This window comes from Chelmon rostratus, chromosome 3 (genome assembly GCF_017976325.1).
Source record: "Chelmon rostratus isolate fCheRos1 chromosome 3, fCheRos1.pri, whole genome shotgun sequence".
Taxonomy (NCBI): Eukaryota; Metazoa; Chordata; class Actinopteri; order Chaetodontiformes; family Chaetodontidae; genus Chelmon; species Chelmon rostratus.
The window spans coordinates 3,071,697-3,086,975 of NC_055660.1; the positions used below are offsets into that span (position 1 = coordinate 3,071,697).

Sequence of the window (15,279 nt, forward strand, 5' to 3'; positions counted from 1 at the left end):
ATCAGGTTATCTGTATTCCTTCAAGGTGGTGAAGCAGTCTATGCAGTGCAGGCCGGTGCCACCAGCAGTGAGATTGGACACTAGGAGGCGCTGCAGCAGCGTTGAAAGCGCCATTGACAGGCTGGTGTGTGATGAGTTCAAAGACGTCACTCGTTCAACTTTAACCATAACTTCAACACAAGTTTCTCACAGCGTGTCCGCCATTTTTGGCAGAATTCCCTACCTATTCGCTCTTAAAAATCTTTACAAGAATATACGCCAAACTTTTTAGTAAAAGTGTTCATGTCATTCAAAAATCTTCAATTTCCAAGTTGCATGTTAATTGCATTGCTTGGGACTGCTGGGTGTCTGGTCAGAACTTGAACGCACCAGAGCCAGACTGTTGTCAAGCGAAGCGTTGCTAGCCTTAGCGCACGGCTGATAGCTTGAAAGGGAGGATAAGTTTGGGTATATCTTTGTGTGGTCACATTGTCTCTTCGACAGTAAGGTAAGATTAAGTTCACCTTCTTGCTCGTTGAAAATACCATTAAACACATCAGAGCTTGCGACGCAAACTAATGTAGGTTAAAATATGTTAGCTAACTTAGCTAACAGTTCGGCGAATACAATGACAACCTGTTGTCAGCCGGTTAGCTGTCATCGGTGAGTTTTGAAGCTAGTTAGCTTAGTTAATTTATTAAAATTAGAGGTAGCTAGCAGTAGTAATGTACAGTGGTCATATTGCTTCCAAAGGCGCCACTTAACTCGCCAAATCTCTGTAGCTAAACATAAACTGAACGCGCACATTGGTGTGTAGTTAGCATTAGCGTTAATGCTAGCTAACGTTACTCAGTGCCATTGTTTTGGCTGTTGGACAGTTAGCTAGCCTTCTCCCGTCACCCGTCCTACTCACATTAACATGACCCCGTCATATTGTACAATATGTATTTGTATTTTTATGGTGACGCACGATCAGCTGATGCACTCATGCACTGAATAATACATTACTTTGGCTCTAAATACCGAATGTTGTCTCAACTGCTCCGAACAGTGGCCATTGTCATGATGACACAGACAGTTATTTCAGTCGTGTTCTTAATTATGTTATTGTGATGAGTATCGTTAGGCAGTGGTGGAAAGCAAATTAGTACATTTACTCAAGCATTGCTCTTAGATACAATCTAGTAATAAAATATATGCATTTTATGTTACATTATGCTTCTACTCCACTACATTTAGCGTTTTTTTTGGTCCATTACAGCGCAGCAACTAGTTACTTTATATATCCGTATTTTTTACACAAAATATATGATGAGCTTCTTCAATATGTCGCCACGTTGTAGGTCAAAATGTTCCGGTGTCTGAGTTTCTGCCCGGCTCGTTCTGCTCCGTGCAGCCTGATGCGGCTTCCGTCAGCATGTTCAACTGCATAAAAAGTGGATAAAACTTCGAGCTGCAACAATTAGTCAGTTAATCGATCAGTTGAGCGACAGCTGTTTTGGTAGAGCGATCGATTCTTTGTGTTATTTTGTGTTATCAGTCAAACATGTCGAACGTTTGACGTTTCCAGTTTGTCAAACATGTCTGTCCTCGGCCTGTCTTGCATTTTAGTAAATTTGTAGACCAAATGATAACTGGATTTATCCAAACAAATTCACCAATAATGAGAACAATCATTAGTTGCAACCCAAATAAAGTGGTACCAGTTTGACCAGTTGAACATTAAAATTGTGCTGTCATGATTAAGCACTAACAATTTAATATATACCAGTGAGTAATCTGACTTTTTCATTATATTGTAATGGCAATACTGTGTACAAATACAGTCATGCCAATAAAGCCTATTTGAATTTTAAAATTAGGACATATGCATTAAATTTGATGGCAGGACTTTTACTTGAATATTTTTGCATACTTTCAAGATTAAACAACTTTATTTTCTTTTTTTTAATTATTTATTTTACTTAATTTTGCCAAGTATTTCCTTCACCATCAGTAGGTATTAATTATTTCTTGCACGAGTGTTCAGAAGTATTCAACTACTCATTGACTTTGATCACTTTCACTTTATACTGCCAAGTAGTTAGCTGATACATAGCTTGCTAGGATATCTCTTGCACCCTAGAATAAAATCGAAGAGGTGGCAAATTATCCCTTATTCAGCACCATCCATCAATGATGGTGGGCTGAGTCAAACACTCTTAAAGTGGCTTATCAGACAAACGTTAAAAATTTTTATTAGATTGCATATTAGACTGTCGGATTTTTCTGCTTGTGCTCTTCAAGCGGTCAGTGTCTTTTCTCTGTCCATGTTCCAGAAAATGCTGGGCTATATCTGGCAGTATGTCTACACATCCTTCCTGAGATACTGGCTGAAGTGGCTCATCAGACAGGCAACAGGGACATGTGAGCTGCAGAGAATATGCTCTGGATACAAGCCTGGGGCTGCAAGGACAACAAAAGCAGGTGAATTAAATCATCCCAAATCTGGTCTATGTGTTTATTGTTTAGTAAATGTCTTTCAAATTATATTAACCCGCCTCTTGTGTCCTATTGTAGAATATTCTCTACAGTCATCAAAGAACAAGGTAAGGAAGTGTTTCCATTGTTGACTGTCATTGTTTGTGTAGGTTATGGTTTATAGAGGTTTTGTTTGTGATACCCATAATTTCCAGGCTTGTCTTCAATAGTTGTGGTTTAAGAATAGCTTTCAATGTGACAATTTATGTTATTTGATGTTCAAGCTCAAAGAAAGCAAACACATGATCACTTTAGTTCAGACTTGACGAACAAGAGCAAAATGATCTATAACCATGATGACGGCACCTTTTTTTTTTTTTTTGCAAATTTCTCTTTGGAGATGAATAAAGTGTCTATCTATCTATTAACAATTTTAGTTATGTCATTTTTCAGTAGAAATGGATTCTGAAATTTGAGCATTTGCTTACACACATTTGTTTTAATGTCAAATAAATGATATTTTGTGAGGGTTTTTTTTTACTGAAAGTTGGAAAAAGTCAGAAGTTTGGACTCGCATTTCTCATTTTTGGCATTTTATTGCCTAAAAAATATGTGATAGGCTAATTTAGAATTGAAATAATTATTAGTTGCAGATGTACAAAATACAAGAAAAACACAAGAACACTCAGAAGAAGGGAAATAATGTTATTGTCACACACTGAAACAACCATAAATCTTAAAAACACACAACACACAACACAGTCACATCAGATATTGTAGGATAGAAATTGGTCAAAAAAGCCAGTCACTTAATCAAACTGCAATGACACAAATTCTTAAAAGACACACCAGAAGCTGTTTTTCTGTTTTCAGTAAAACAGCTTCACAGTCTTTATTGTCTCCATCGAGGCCCTTAACGATGCTTACAGGGGCAGAATTTCAGACATATGATGTGAGTAACACAATGTGTTCCTCAAAGGAGCCATAATCAAGATGCCAGCATTGGCTTCGTGTGATGCCCTTTTCTACATCTGGACTGTAAGCGCAGCAGATATGAGATGGATTAATTGGTGGTTATGTTTAAACTACGTGGGCACTCAGAGAAGAAGTGTGCAGGAAACACCTCTAGTGACCCGTTTATTATCTGTCAGGCTGTTGTATGTGTGAATGCCAATAAAGACATGTCCTGTGAGCTTAATCAGTCCTTATCTTCCAGTGCACTTGCCAAGTATGGATGAACTGACTGTCATTTGTGATTGGAGCTAGTTAAGCATTTTCTGATCAACAGTCTGTTCAGTGTAGAAACAGAAGTGCATAGTCATCCTTTTCAAAGGTATTTTTTCTTTGCAGCAGATTGCTGCCTGTTTCTGTGTGGTTACTCGCTGTATCATTACTTTTCTGTGACTACCTTCTCCTCTCCTGTGTTTTCTTGCTCTGTAGGTTTTAAGAGGAGCTTTGGAAACCAGTAAGGATAAATTGGAACCATGTGTGGATGAAATTATGAAAGTGAAGAGTGTCAAACCTCAGAAAGATCCACTGTAAGGTCACTTCTTATCTGATATTTTGAGGGTGTTTGACACCAGCAATTCTTTTATTTCCAAAATAGTACATTTTCAAATCAGTTTATTTGCTTTATTTGATCCCCCCATCTCTTTAGGTTCAAGGAAAGCCTACATATCTGTCTGTTACAGATAACAGGACACAGCAGCTTGTACATAGCTGTGGAAGGCTTGAGAAAGGAAGTCTTCAACTCGGAGGACCAAGAACATGAGGCCATGCTGCTGAAGGTGTGTGTTCCTGTTTCTGGATCCATTCATTAGTAAAGAAACTGCTGTATTATGTTTTAGCTGCATGGTTACTGTTCTGCAGAAGGATTTTTGAAACCCTCACCTGCAAACCTGAGTCCAGGCAGTGTTTGTTATCCCACCAGAAGTGCTGCAACGTATTTCTCTGCGCTCTGCAAGGCTGAAAATACAGTCCAATGACCTGCACTGAGCAGATGGGGCCAGGCAGGAAGTCAGACACAGGAACAGCATAAAATAAAACACCCTGTGCAGACTACATCGACAGTAAACACAGTTAATTAAGACAAAATATAGATATTACCAAGTCATCAAAATCGAGCAAAAACTCTCCGCTTCTGAAACACTCTCAGTATAGACTGAAGACCATGAACTGAGATGCCCTGTTAACATAAGACACATTGAAAGTAGCTGAAGCTCTAGAAGGAAAGACCAAATTTAAATCTTTTATGAAGTTGAAGAAATGTAATCGATTTAGAAAGAGCATGATTTAAGTGATGGTTTGAAAGTGTTGCTTAGGAAGATAAATGTAAGGTACAAAATCTCATTGGGCATCATTGTATCTGATCTGATTTCTGCTCTCAGTTGTGGGACCTGTTGATGCCGACAGTCAAACTGGAGTCCAGGATAACCAAACAGTGGGGAGACATTGGATTCCAAGGAGACGACCCCAAGACTGACTTCAGAGGAATGGGCCTGCTGGGCCTAATCAACCTCGTGTGAGTCCTCAGTGAATAATAATGAGAAGTTATAAAGAGCTGCACTTCGTATCAGTACTGAGCATTAAAACTGTTACCATCTCATGGCCAAAATGTGTCCATGATGGAAATATCTTTTAGTCATAATTTTCATTCTCATCGAAACACAATAACATCAAGAAGTGGGATTGCTTATAAATCTTTCAAATGTTGGGTAGTAGTGATTAAACTATTAATGTGAAATTGATAAAACTAATAAATGTAATGAAATGGTGCGATACAGCACAGATACAGAGACAAAACAAGTCAAACATAAGTCACAGCTCCCAGTGCAGTCACAGACTCAGAAAGAAATCCACACAGTCAGCTGGACTTCAACATAAAACCAAGCAAAACTGCAGCAAAGGTTAATACACACATTTTGGATGTTAAAACTCTATTAGAGAAGAAATATGCGTGCCAATGCATATTCAAGGTACCACCTGTTTTGTTTAAATGATTTTAATGCATAATCAGCTCCCTATTTACAACCATACACCGCAAAAAAGCTGCATTTGCAAACCTGTAGGATCTGTGTGTAAAAATTAAACTGGGGCACACACACAGTGTGTTAATAATTTATCTGTGTGGAGTCATGCATGTGTGTTTTACGCCTCTTTATCCACCTCACATACAGTCACCTCTCAAATCAACGCTGTGACAGAATATTGAGACAGAAGCACATCATCCGCTCGAGTCCTCTCGACAGAAAAACAAACAAACCTCTAACGTATTACAAGAGAGGCGGTTATTGCTGTGACCATATCAGAGAACTGAAGAGTCCATAGGCTACAAAGCACGAACAACACCAACACTAATTTATTACATCTACAAAAGACGTATTTAAAATAAATGATTAATAAAAGCTTTACAGTATCATGTTTTTTTTATAGACTACTCCGACAATTTGGCATGAACTCCTGTAACATCACACTCACAACGTACAATCTTAAAAAAGGATGAAAATGGACACAGCAGAATCAGAGATGAAGTCTTTTTATGCCTCCATGACAGCTGTAGCTGGAGGTTTTGTGTTTTCGGGTCGTCTGTCCATCTGTCAGTCTCATTTTCATGAACGTGATATCTCATTAACGCCCTGAGGGAATGTCATCACAGCTGGCACAGCTGCTCACTGGGACTCAATGATGAACTGATTAGATTTTGGTGGTCAAAAGTCACAGAACAAGGTTTTGACAGAATTTTACAGGAATGAATGAATGAATGAAATGATGAAGTGCTGACAGCTCATATCAAAAAGGTCAAAGGTCGACTTCCCTGTGACATCATAAAGCTGTGCAGGAACACTTTTCTGTCCATTATTCAGCAGCATAACTCATGAACAGAAGGCAGATTGTGACCGTATTTCACATTTGGTCAGATCCTGAATCGGTGACTGTGCTGATTGTAGAGATGTTGTGTGCTGCAGGTTGAACATGTGTGTGAAGCGTCCACATTTTACAGTTTGTAGCTTCTCTGCAGCAGCGGCCATATTTGAAGCTTTGTAGTCCAATGCAAGCTGATTGGTTGTGCTGATATTGATCTTCAGGTGATTGTTGTTGCACCATGTTATGAAGCTCTCCATCAGTCCTCTGGAAAAACAGTCTCTAAGTGAAGACAGCATGTTTCTGTCTGGACTTTATTCACTAGAATCATACATGTCAGTATAGTGAGAACTTCCATTTCACCAAAAAATACACTTAATATCTTTTATTGAATTCCTTTAATGACTTCACTACATATGTGATCTGAGTCTGGACAGATATCAGTGTGAGCTGTAACTTGACTGGCAGCTGGAGATGTACAAGGCTGTAATTGTAGTTTATTACATACGCTCAGTCAGAGATGAGCAAAGCAAAGGCCCTACAGCTCATTCTGTTGGTTGCTTCCACAAAAATCTCCCCACCTTTTGGCAGCCACAGTGTTTAACCCCGGAGGCTGAAATTTTCCATGGAGGTCCCGTTTTTTGTGAGGATGTGTGTGTGTGTGAATGCGTGGATGGTGGATGCATGCACATACGAGGTCGCAGCAATTGTGAATTTGTGCTTCAGATTTGTAGTCTTCAGCCCCAACTGACTCAAGTGACGTCACTTTAGTCGTTTATCAGACTGTGAAGCCACAAAATGCTTTATTCAACTTTAACATAATACAGTTGTACTCCTCAAGACCTGTAAACAGACTGATATGTTGTAATCTGTAGATTAAATCAATGAGCAAAGTGTGAAACAACTTACATTAATGCAGTAAATAGTAATTGTACTGAAATGTTTTTGCTCTGTTACAGTTTTTTCAGTGAAAACTACACAGAAGAGGCTCGTCAGGTGTTGTCTCATGCAAACCATCCTAAACTAGGGTAAGATGCATTCACACACCTTCTGTATTAGTGTTTTCTGTCAGTATTGTGACAAAAGTTTGATATTCCCCAAATCATTGCATTATTGCACATTACCAGACCTTCCTGCAACACAGACAAGTCATTTTGCTCGGGTTCATAGTGTTCCCATGTCTTCCATGTGCACTGTGTTGTGTTTGACGTCATGCTAATTTAGTATTTCTCATATTTTAGGTATTCATATGCCATAGTTGGGATCAACTTGACAGAGATGGCCTACAGCCTCCTGAAGAGTGGTGCTTTGAAACCCCATTTCTACAACACAGTACAGGGGACACCAGAGCTCCAGCACTTTCATCAGCTATACTGTGAGTGAAAAATAAATGCTCTGTTCTTCAACACCTCTGATTCTGCTCGAAAAATACACTATTTTCTAACAGAACTTGAAATGTCGTTGGCTGTTTTTACGAAGAATTCTCTAAAATGTATGTTTCTTCTCTTCTAGGTTATCTTGCATATGAATTTGATAAATTCTGGGTGGCAGAAGAACCAGAAAGCATCATGCAGTTCAATCAGTACAGAGAAAAATTCCACAACATAGTCAAAACTCACCTACAGGAGCCCGGTGTATCCCTCACATTGACTGTCCGCTCTGAAAAAAACTAACATTAACCAGAAGTCTTCCCTGACCTCTCCGCGGCCGCTGGCGTTGTTTGATCAGACAGAAAAAGACAAGAAGTGGAAAAGACAACCGAAGCTGGTCAGCCACTCATGTTCTTCAAAAATTCAAACAAATAAATGCTCTTACGTTTGGTTTTGTGATCCATTAATCATGCTCTGTTCATCCTGTCACGGTGATTAAAGGGTTTTAAAATAGAGCACAAATCTAACCACCTATTATACCTCAGAAAGGACCATTCTGGTGTTTAATTAAGCTCCATAAAGGGGAAATGAGAGCTGCTGCTGCTGCAGAGGACTGTAGTGACAACAGATCTGTTGAAAAATAGCGACTAACTACCGCATCTGTGGCTGTTTTGTTCGGATTTATGTAAATGAGATGTATGTGTTCTCACAGTTGTCCTGCTCAGGAATTTGACTTCTGTGTCCAGAGACTTAAGAAAAAATTGTGCAGGTCTTAATGTGTCCCCATTGATGTCATCTGTATTGTGTAATATAGGTGATGCGGAACTCAAATTGGTTGTTTGCTTCCATTTTCATAAATTTGTACGTCTGAAGACTGAAACTGCATTTTTATTACAGTTATTTTTATGCTGTTTTATTTTTGAGGAAGGTACGTAATGTTTAACACCTCTTACTCAAAGTTAATAAATACACATTTTGATGTTTTCAGATGGGTTTTGTGTGGTGGAAGTGGCACTACAAGTTAATAAGCAAGCACAGGGTCTGTAAAACAAGTGAAATATATTTAGGGTTTACATAAACCTGTTTTACATGTTATTAGCACCAGTATTATTCTCATGTATGCTCATTATAAAGGTGCACTGGTTTGAGCTGCCTAAAATGTATCATTGGCAGATTCAGATTTACAGATACTAAAGTGCAAACTCAACTTCCCAAAGGAGGCTGCAACGACTTAATGTTCACACCATTCACTCCCATTATATTTGGAATGAGTTCATTATGAAAAACAAACTGCAGTACTTGTACACATTAGTTCAACATCAAGTCAAAGTAAAGGTAGATTGTCCAAAATTCCTTTTTCAACAAAGGATTTTCTTCTTTGTCACCACAAGACAAAAAGAATGAGACTAAAATGTGATATGATATTCATTAGGTTTCTTCAGCCACGTTCCAACCCAGTGGTGGTTCAGGTTTTTCAGTCAAACTGTCAATTTGTGGCATCAATCCTCTTCTTGGTGACCATCATGGCTCTCTTGATTTGTTCAAATGAGACAAACATCACGATGTTCCACGAGCCCAACCTCAGAAACGAGGGCACAAATCTACAAGAAACAAAGTTTGTAGTGAAGAGTCAAAGCTGTAACGGTTCCACAAATGTAGGAAAACACTTTTATCAAATGACCTCGAGTGCAAATGATTCCTGGACAAATGAGAGTGTGCTGGGGTCAGAGAGGAAGCGCTCACCCTTTGTAGAAAGCTGTGGGCCCCTCTTTGGTCAACATGGTCCAGGCGCAGTTGATAGCGCTCTTGTACTGGCCTGGTGGTGAGTTCATGTATCTAGTTTTCACCACATCCACCGGGGAGGCGATCACTGTGGTAACAAAGCCGGCACCGAACGCAGAAACAAAGTGGCAAGGCAGATTGTCTGGAGAGAGTTAGACACAATGAACCAAAGAGAATGAGTGACAGTAACCAGAGGGCCTTTGTTCTGAGCTGAGCCGCACAGAAACATGTCAGCACGTTGTGCAACACAATCACATTAACTACTGTATTTACAGCACCGTGGAGAGAAAATACACCGTGTTCTGTACTGGCATGTGTGCTGTTATCAGCTATGGTTGAGTTGAAAGGGTGAGAGGGTGTGTGGATTCCTGCCCAATCAGCTGTCTCCGTGCTCTCCCACTCACCTGACATCAGGTTGCGTCTAAGGATGGCCTCCTTGATCAGGTCATATGTAACCAGCTCTGTGCAGTTGACGAGCGCATTTCTTGTGATGTTGGGTAGAGTTCCTTAAGAAGCCAGAAAAGAATGAGAACTTCCATTTTTTATAACTCATGATGAATCAGTTATGAATCATCTTCCTAGACGGCACCTTTCCAGAGTCCACGGATGCCCTCATTCTGGAAGATGTGTTTGTAGGCCTGCATGGTGCCGCTGTAGCGACGGGAGACCCCGTCCAGGTTCATCTGGGCTTGGAATCGAACCTTGACCACATCTGTGGGTTGTGCAAAGGACACTGCCATGGCGCCTGTAGTGCAGCCAGCCAGGATACGTACCAGTACACCGGGGTCTGGAGAAGGAAAGACAGGAACAGCCAATAGTGGAAAATAATCAGCATAGCTATAGCAATATATTTACTCAGTTACTCCAAGTAAAGTTTTGAAGTACTAAATTAGAGTAACTGCCATCTTCTCTCCCTCAATCTGGGGTCACGGATACATTATGTGTGTATGTGTGAGTGTGCACATGTATAACATATATTATTAGAGATTTGGACACCTGCTATCTTGGTTCTGAAATGAAACATGAATCTGTGTCGCTGCCCTGAGAGTGACCTACAGTACACTTACACGCTTATTACACCTGATATTTACTTTATATTACAAGTTGTGCACTTTATTTACTGTGTTGTAACTGTATCCACTGTCTTCTTTCTATACTGCACACAGAGCAGCAGCTGCACACCACACAGGCCTGCATACGAGACCCCTCCACTGCTGCCCTACCTCAGGTTTCTCAGTCCCCCCCCCCCCCCCCCCCCCCCCCAACACACACACACACACACACACACACACACACACACTCAGGGGTTTTCAGGATTTTTCTCTTTGAAATGAGTTTTTCCTGATCTGAATTAAAGGTCTAGAGGGTGTGATATGTTGTACACCTTGTAAAGCTCTCTGAGAGAAATCTGTGATTTTGGGCTCTATTGATGAAATTGGCAGCAGCTGACATTCATCTTTCATGTGAGGGCTGTGGTTTGTGACAGTGGGACATGTTTGCCACCAGGAATAATCTGTGTAAAAAAAAAAAAACCCTTTTATGTGCCTCAAAAGTGAACACTTACTGTCTTTGCCACCAGTGTAGAAATTTTTTACATTGTCGTAAAGGCCGATTCTGACGGAGGCGAAGCACATTTGTCTCTGCAGACCCGCCACCAGCCCATTGTACAGAGACCTGGGCCCCTCGGTTCGGATCATGGTGCTGATGGTCCCAAACACGCCTCTGTAGCGGATGCCTCCCACTGCCGTCTTCTCTCCCTGAATCTGGGGTCACAGATTGTACTCAAGGCTAAAACCGACTTCACAGAACAGAAGCAGAAAACCTTTAGAGTAAATGGTGCAGCACGCAGCGACTGAAGTGTGCCTGAGTGCAACTGATTCGCAGGTGATGAAGCAGACACAGTTGAAAGTCAAGCCGCTCAATCAATAGTTTCCAACATCACACTATGCTACATGAAACTGGAGATGACTGCAGGTTAGTTTGTCGGTGTTACTGAACAGATACCTGAAGTCTGACTTTGGCTGTGTCCAGAGGAAATGTGACGATGTCAGCTATACAGGCAGCTGTCCCGGCACTCGCCATCTTAACCCCCAGGGGAGGGGGAACATCTGAAGGCTTTAGTCCCACCATGGTTCCTAATACTGGGGGTTCAAGGTATGCACAAACACACAGAGACACACAGACAGGATCAGATCACATCAGCATGATTCTCCTGCAGAAAACCACCACATAAACATTAACCTCAGACACTTATTGTTCCTGCATCATGTCGTCTTTTATGACAAACAGTCAAAGTGTACACTGATGATATAAAACATACTTACACTGTGTGTCTCAAATTTAAAGCTTCCTTTTGATGCTCAGTCGTTTGTTCCCGGGCAGGATTTGATTGGCCAGTTTATAATCCATAAAGGGCCCGACTTCACAGAAAGGAAAGATGCATCTTTTGCTTTGTATTTATACACCGTCTGACGGGCTCTTTTATGACATCCACAGAGAGGCGTTACTGTGTACTCCTGAACACACGGGTCTAATCAAAGTCCACACACTGTCAGAAAGTCAATGTTCAATTTACCCCACAGTGCAGACACATTTCAGAAAAACAACTGTTTTACTCTCCCCTCTGTGACCATAACTTCAGTATCTTTACACCAACACTTTGGTATAAAAGTGTCTATAAAATATCATTTATATTTCTAAATGCTATTTTCTTGCCTTCAGATATAAGCAACACTACATGCATGTTCACGTTGAGGACAGAAAGATTTCCCTGTGTCCTGTGTCTGCCGCTGACTTCACATTAAATCATTACTCACTTCATTAGACCAAGAGTCTGCTGTTAACAACAATCATAATAAAACACCGTCAGGTGGCTTCAGTGGAGGCTTGTCTTTGCTCTCAGCCAATGAACAGGACAGGTGTGTGAACAACAGAGAAAGTGCTTGGCTGATTGGCTGCAGCCAAACCTCACACTAGCTTTACTCTTGCAGTAGTGTCACTATCATACAGTATTTGCTCATTTGTTTGTTACAAAACTTCTTATATCCTGTTGTGCATTTATGATTTCTTTAATAACAGATTCTTCTTCTCACATTTCTGTGAAAGAGGGTAACGACTTAAAAAAAAAAGAGCACTGGGGGGCAGAGTAGTGACGTGAGGTAGTGACTGAAGTTCAGTGTGGAGCAGATAAGAACTTTGCATCACACTGTGTTTGGCCTCTCAGCAGTTTGCCAGCAGTGAGGGGGCCTGTTTCATAACACTTTGCCCTAAATCCAACCTATGCAGTTCCGCAAACTGTATGAGAAAAGCAGATTTTGTGTGTTTATTATGTGCTCCTATCTAAAACTACTGCAGTCCAAAAAAAAAAAAAAAACAAAACACACATTCATATTCATGAAGGTTATATTCAGGTTTTGGTGAGACTGCTGGGAGAGGTGTTCATTCAACTTTACAGTCATTTTGATGGCTGTATAGTTTGTTGGCTGTTAAGCTGTGTTGTGTTATAGTGAGAGGTGTTTCTAATATTTTGCCCACCCCATTTCCTGTATATCAATGAGGATAAACTAAATATTAGTAACACCTCTCAGTATAATGCAGCACAGGTCAACAGCACCACAAAGTACAGTCTTAAATGACATGAACAGTTTCTGAAAGAAAAGCTGAACATTATAAACTTCATGAAGATGCACTGCAGGACTGCTGGATTAGACTGCATCATGTCTATTAAAGCTTCTTATTCTCCCAATCATTTCGTTAGATGAGAATTCACAAGAGACTTGTCAGTTGTGTAATTCTTGGAAAGCAAAGCTTGAGATGACCCGGTGGACTGCAGGGAATATTTCATCTATCCTGGTCTAACAAACATAATTTCTGAGAGATTACTCAATTATAGCTTCGAGAGGGGAAGCGTCTTTTTAATCCACAGAAAGCCTAATTGTAATTGAGCTCACTCTGCTGTGATTGGCTAACCTGAGCCACAACCCCAGTGTGTTTGGAGAGAGCGACAGAGAGAGGGACCTGTAACCAACTGAGGCTTAAAGGACTCGAATGACTCAAAACACTGCCTGTCATCTGTCCTCAATAAAACCTCCTCTAATATATTAAGAAAGTGCAGTGTTTCAAGCCCCAATTAACTATTCGCTGAGTGCAGAGGAAAGAAATGAAAAAGAAAAAAAATAATCCTCTACCTGTGAGTAAAAGGTGACCTGATTTCCAAACAGCATAAAGTTAAAGATGACACATTTCCTTTATATTTCAGGCATGATTACTGTTGTATTTCCCTCAGTTTTAAAATAACAAAATGAAACAGAGCCTGGAGCAGAAGTTTGGGCAGCCTGCATGGTCAGTACTAGCTTGTAAAGGTTTTTGTGGGCAGCTGAGAGTCTTTCAGATCTTGTTTGGGGGATTTTCATCCATTGTTTCTTTCAAAAGGCTTCTACTTCTGTGAGATTCTTGGACTGTCTTGCATGTGCTGCTCTTTTGAGGTCTATCCACAGATTTCTGATGATGTTCAGGTCGGGGGACTGTGAGGGCCACTGCAAAACCTTCAGCTTTTGCCTCTTGAGGTAGTCCAATGTGGATGTTGAGGTGGGATCATTATCCTGTTGTAGAAGCCATCCTCTTTTCACCTGCAGCTTTTTTCTTTTTACACACAGTGTGATGTTTATTTGTAGAATTTGCTGGTATTTAATTGAATCCATTCTTCCTTCTACCAGTGACATACTCCCTGGGCCACTGGCTGCAACACAAGCCCAAACCTTGTTTCTAGAATACATCAGGCTCATTTGGATCTTCCTTTGCAAACATCTGATGCTGAATTTCATGGCGAACACAGAAATGTTTTCTTCTGATGACTTTTCCATGAAGCTCATACTTGTGCAGTTGTAGCTGCACAGTAGAACAGAGCACCACCACTACACAGCCTGCTGAATCTTCCTGAGGGTCTGTTACAGTCGAACAGGTAGAGGCTGAAATGTTACGAGCAGCTCAGACGAGACCTCAGCTTGACCTCCACTGTTCCTGTTAACTGCCATTTCTTAATTACATTACAAACAGAGGAAAAACCTCCCCCATTTTCAACTCACTTAACTATTCACAGAGACAGAAATTTTGACCAGAGAAGCCCAAACTTCTGCATGACTCCCCTTGGCATCACCCCTGGCCATTCTAAGTTAGTGAACACATATATCACACTCACCTCTGCGTTGGCTGGAGCTGCTTCTCTTTGGTGATGCATCTGATGTTAGACAGTAGTGATGATGTGGACGATGCTACTCGCAGCTGGTTTTCCAGGTCTGGGTGTTGTAGGTTTTCAGGCACATCAGCTGGCTCCACATTCAACAGCAAATATGTTCAGTTCCTTTTGTTTACTTTTCACATCCTGAAACCTCTCACCAACCACCTGAAGGAGTTTTTTAGACTCAGCAGCATATTCAGATGTCACAGCAGCTTTTGTTCTTGCAGAGCAGGAATGTGCAGCGTTTCCTCTTTAGCTTTAATTTCACTTAACATGATTTCACGTTAGAAAGCAGAGAGCTGAGAAGCTGCTGGAACTCGAGGTTCAGCTCTGAGAGGTTCTTGGTGACGTCCACCATGAAGGCCAGATCACACAGACACTTGCTATCTCTGAGTTTACACTTCAGGTTTTCCTTCATCTCTACGACTTATTCCAGACAAACTGACTGTGGAACAGTTTTACTTTGTCTGGTGCTAGCATCTACGCAGCAGCAACAAGGCACTCCTTCACAAATCCTCCTTCTGAATGAGGTTTTAGCTTCTCAGCCATTAGCTCGCTCACCATAAAACAGGCCTGCTGAACCCTGTCTCT

General features: G+C 40.8%; 2 protein-coding genes across 2 annotated transcripts; one reads left to right on the top strand and one right to left on the bottom strand.

The window, feature by feature from the left end:
• The first annotated feature begins 258 nt into the window (after positions 1-258).
• elmod2 (ELMO/CED-12 domain containing 2) lies at positions 259-8,669 on the top strand. The gene is made up of 9 exons (XM_041964938.1): positions 259-487; positions 2,298-2,445; positions 2,539-2,567; positions 3,880-3,977; positions 4,097-4,226; positions 4,827-4,960; positions 7,260-7,328; positions 7,542-7,675; positions 7,813-8,669. Exons 2-9 carry the CDS (start codon positions 2,301-2,303, stop codon positions 7,971-7,973), a joined length of 900 nt encoding a protein of 299 aa, XP_041820872.1. The 5' UTR covers positions 259-487; positions 2,298-2,300; the 3' UTR covers positions 7,974-8,669.
• Positions 8,454-14,838, bottom strand: ucp1 (uncoupling protein 1). Its single transcript, XM_041964925.1, has 7 exons — positions 14,650-14,838; positions 11,457-11,593; positions 11,017-11,215; positions 10,042-10,239; positions 9,857-9,958; positions 9,414-9,594; positions 8,454-9,271 (listed from the first exon to the last, which is right to left on the bottom strand). The coding sequence occupies exons 2-7, from the start codon at positions 11,580-11,582 to the stop codon at positions 9,157-9,159; spliced, it is 921 nt and encodes a 306-aa protein (XP_041820859.1). The 5' UTR covers positions 11,583-11,593; positions 14,650-14,838; the 3' UTR covers positions 8,454-9,156.
• Positions 14,839-15,279: the final 441 nt, after the last annotated feature.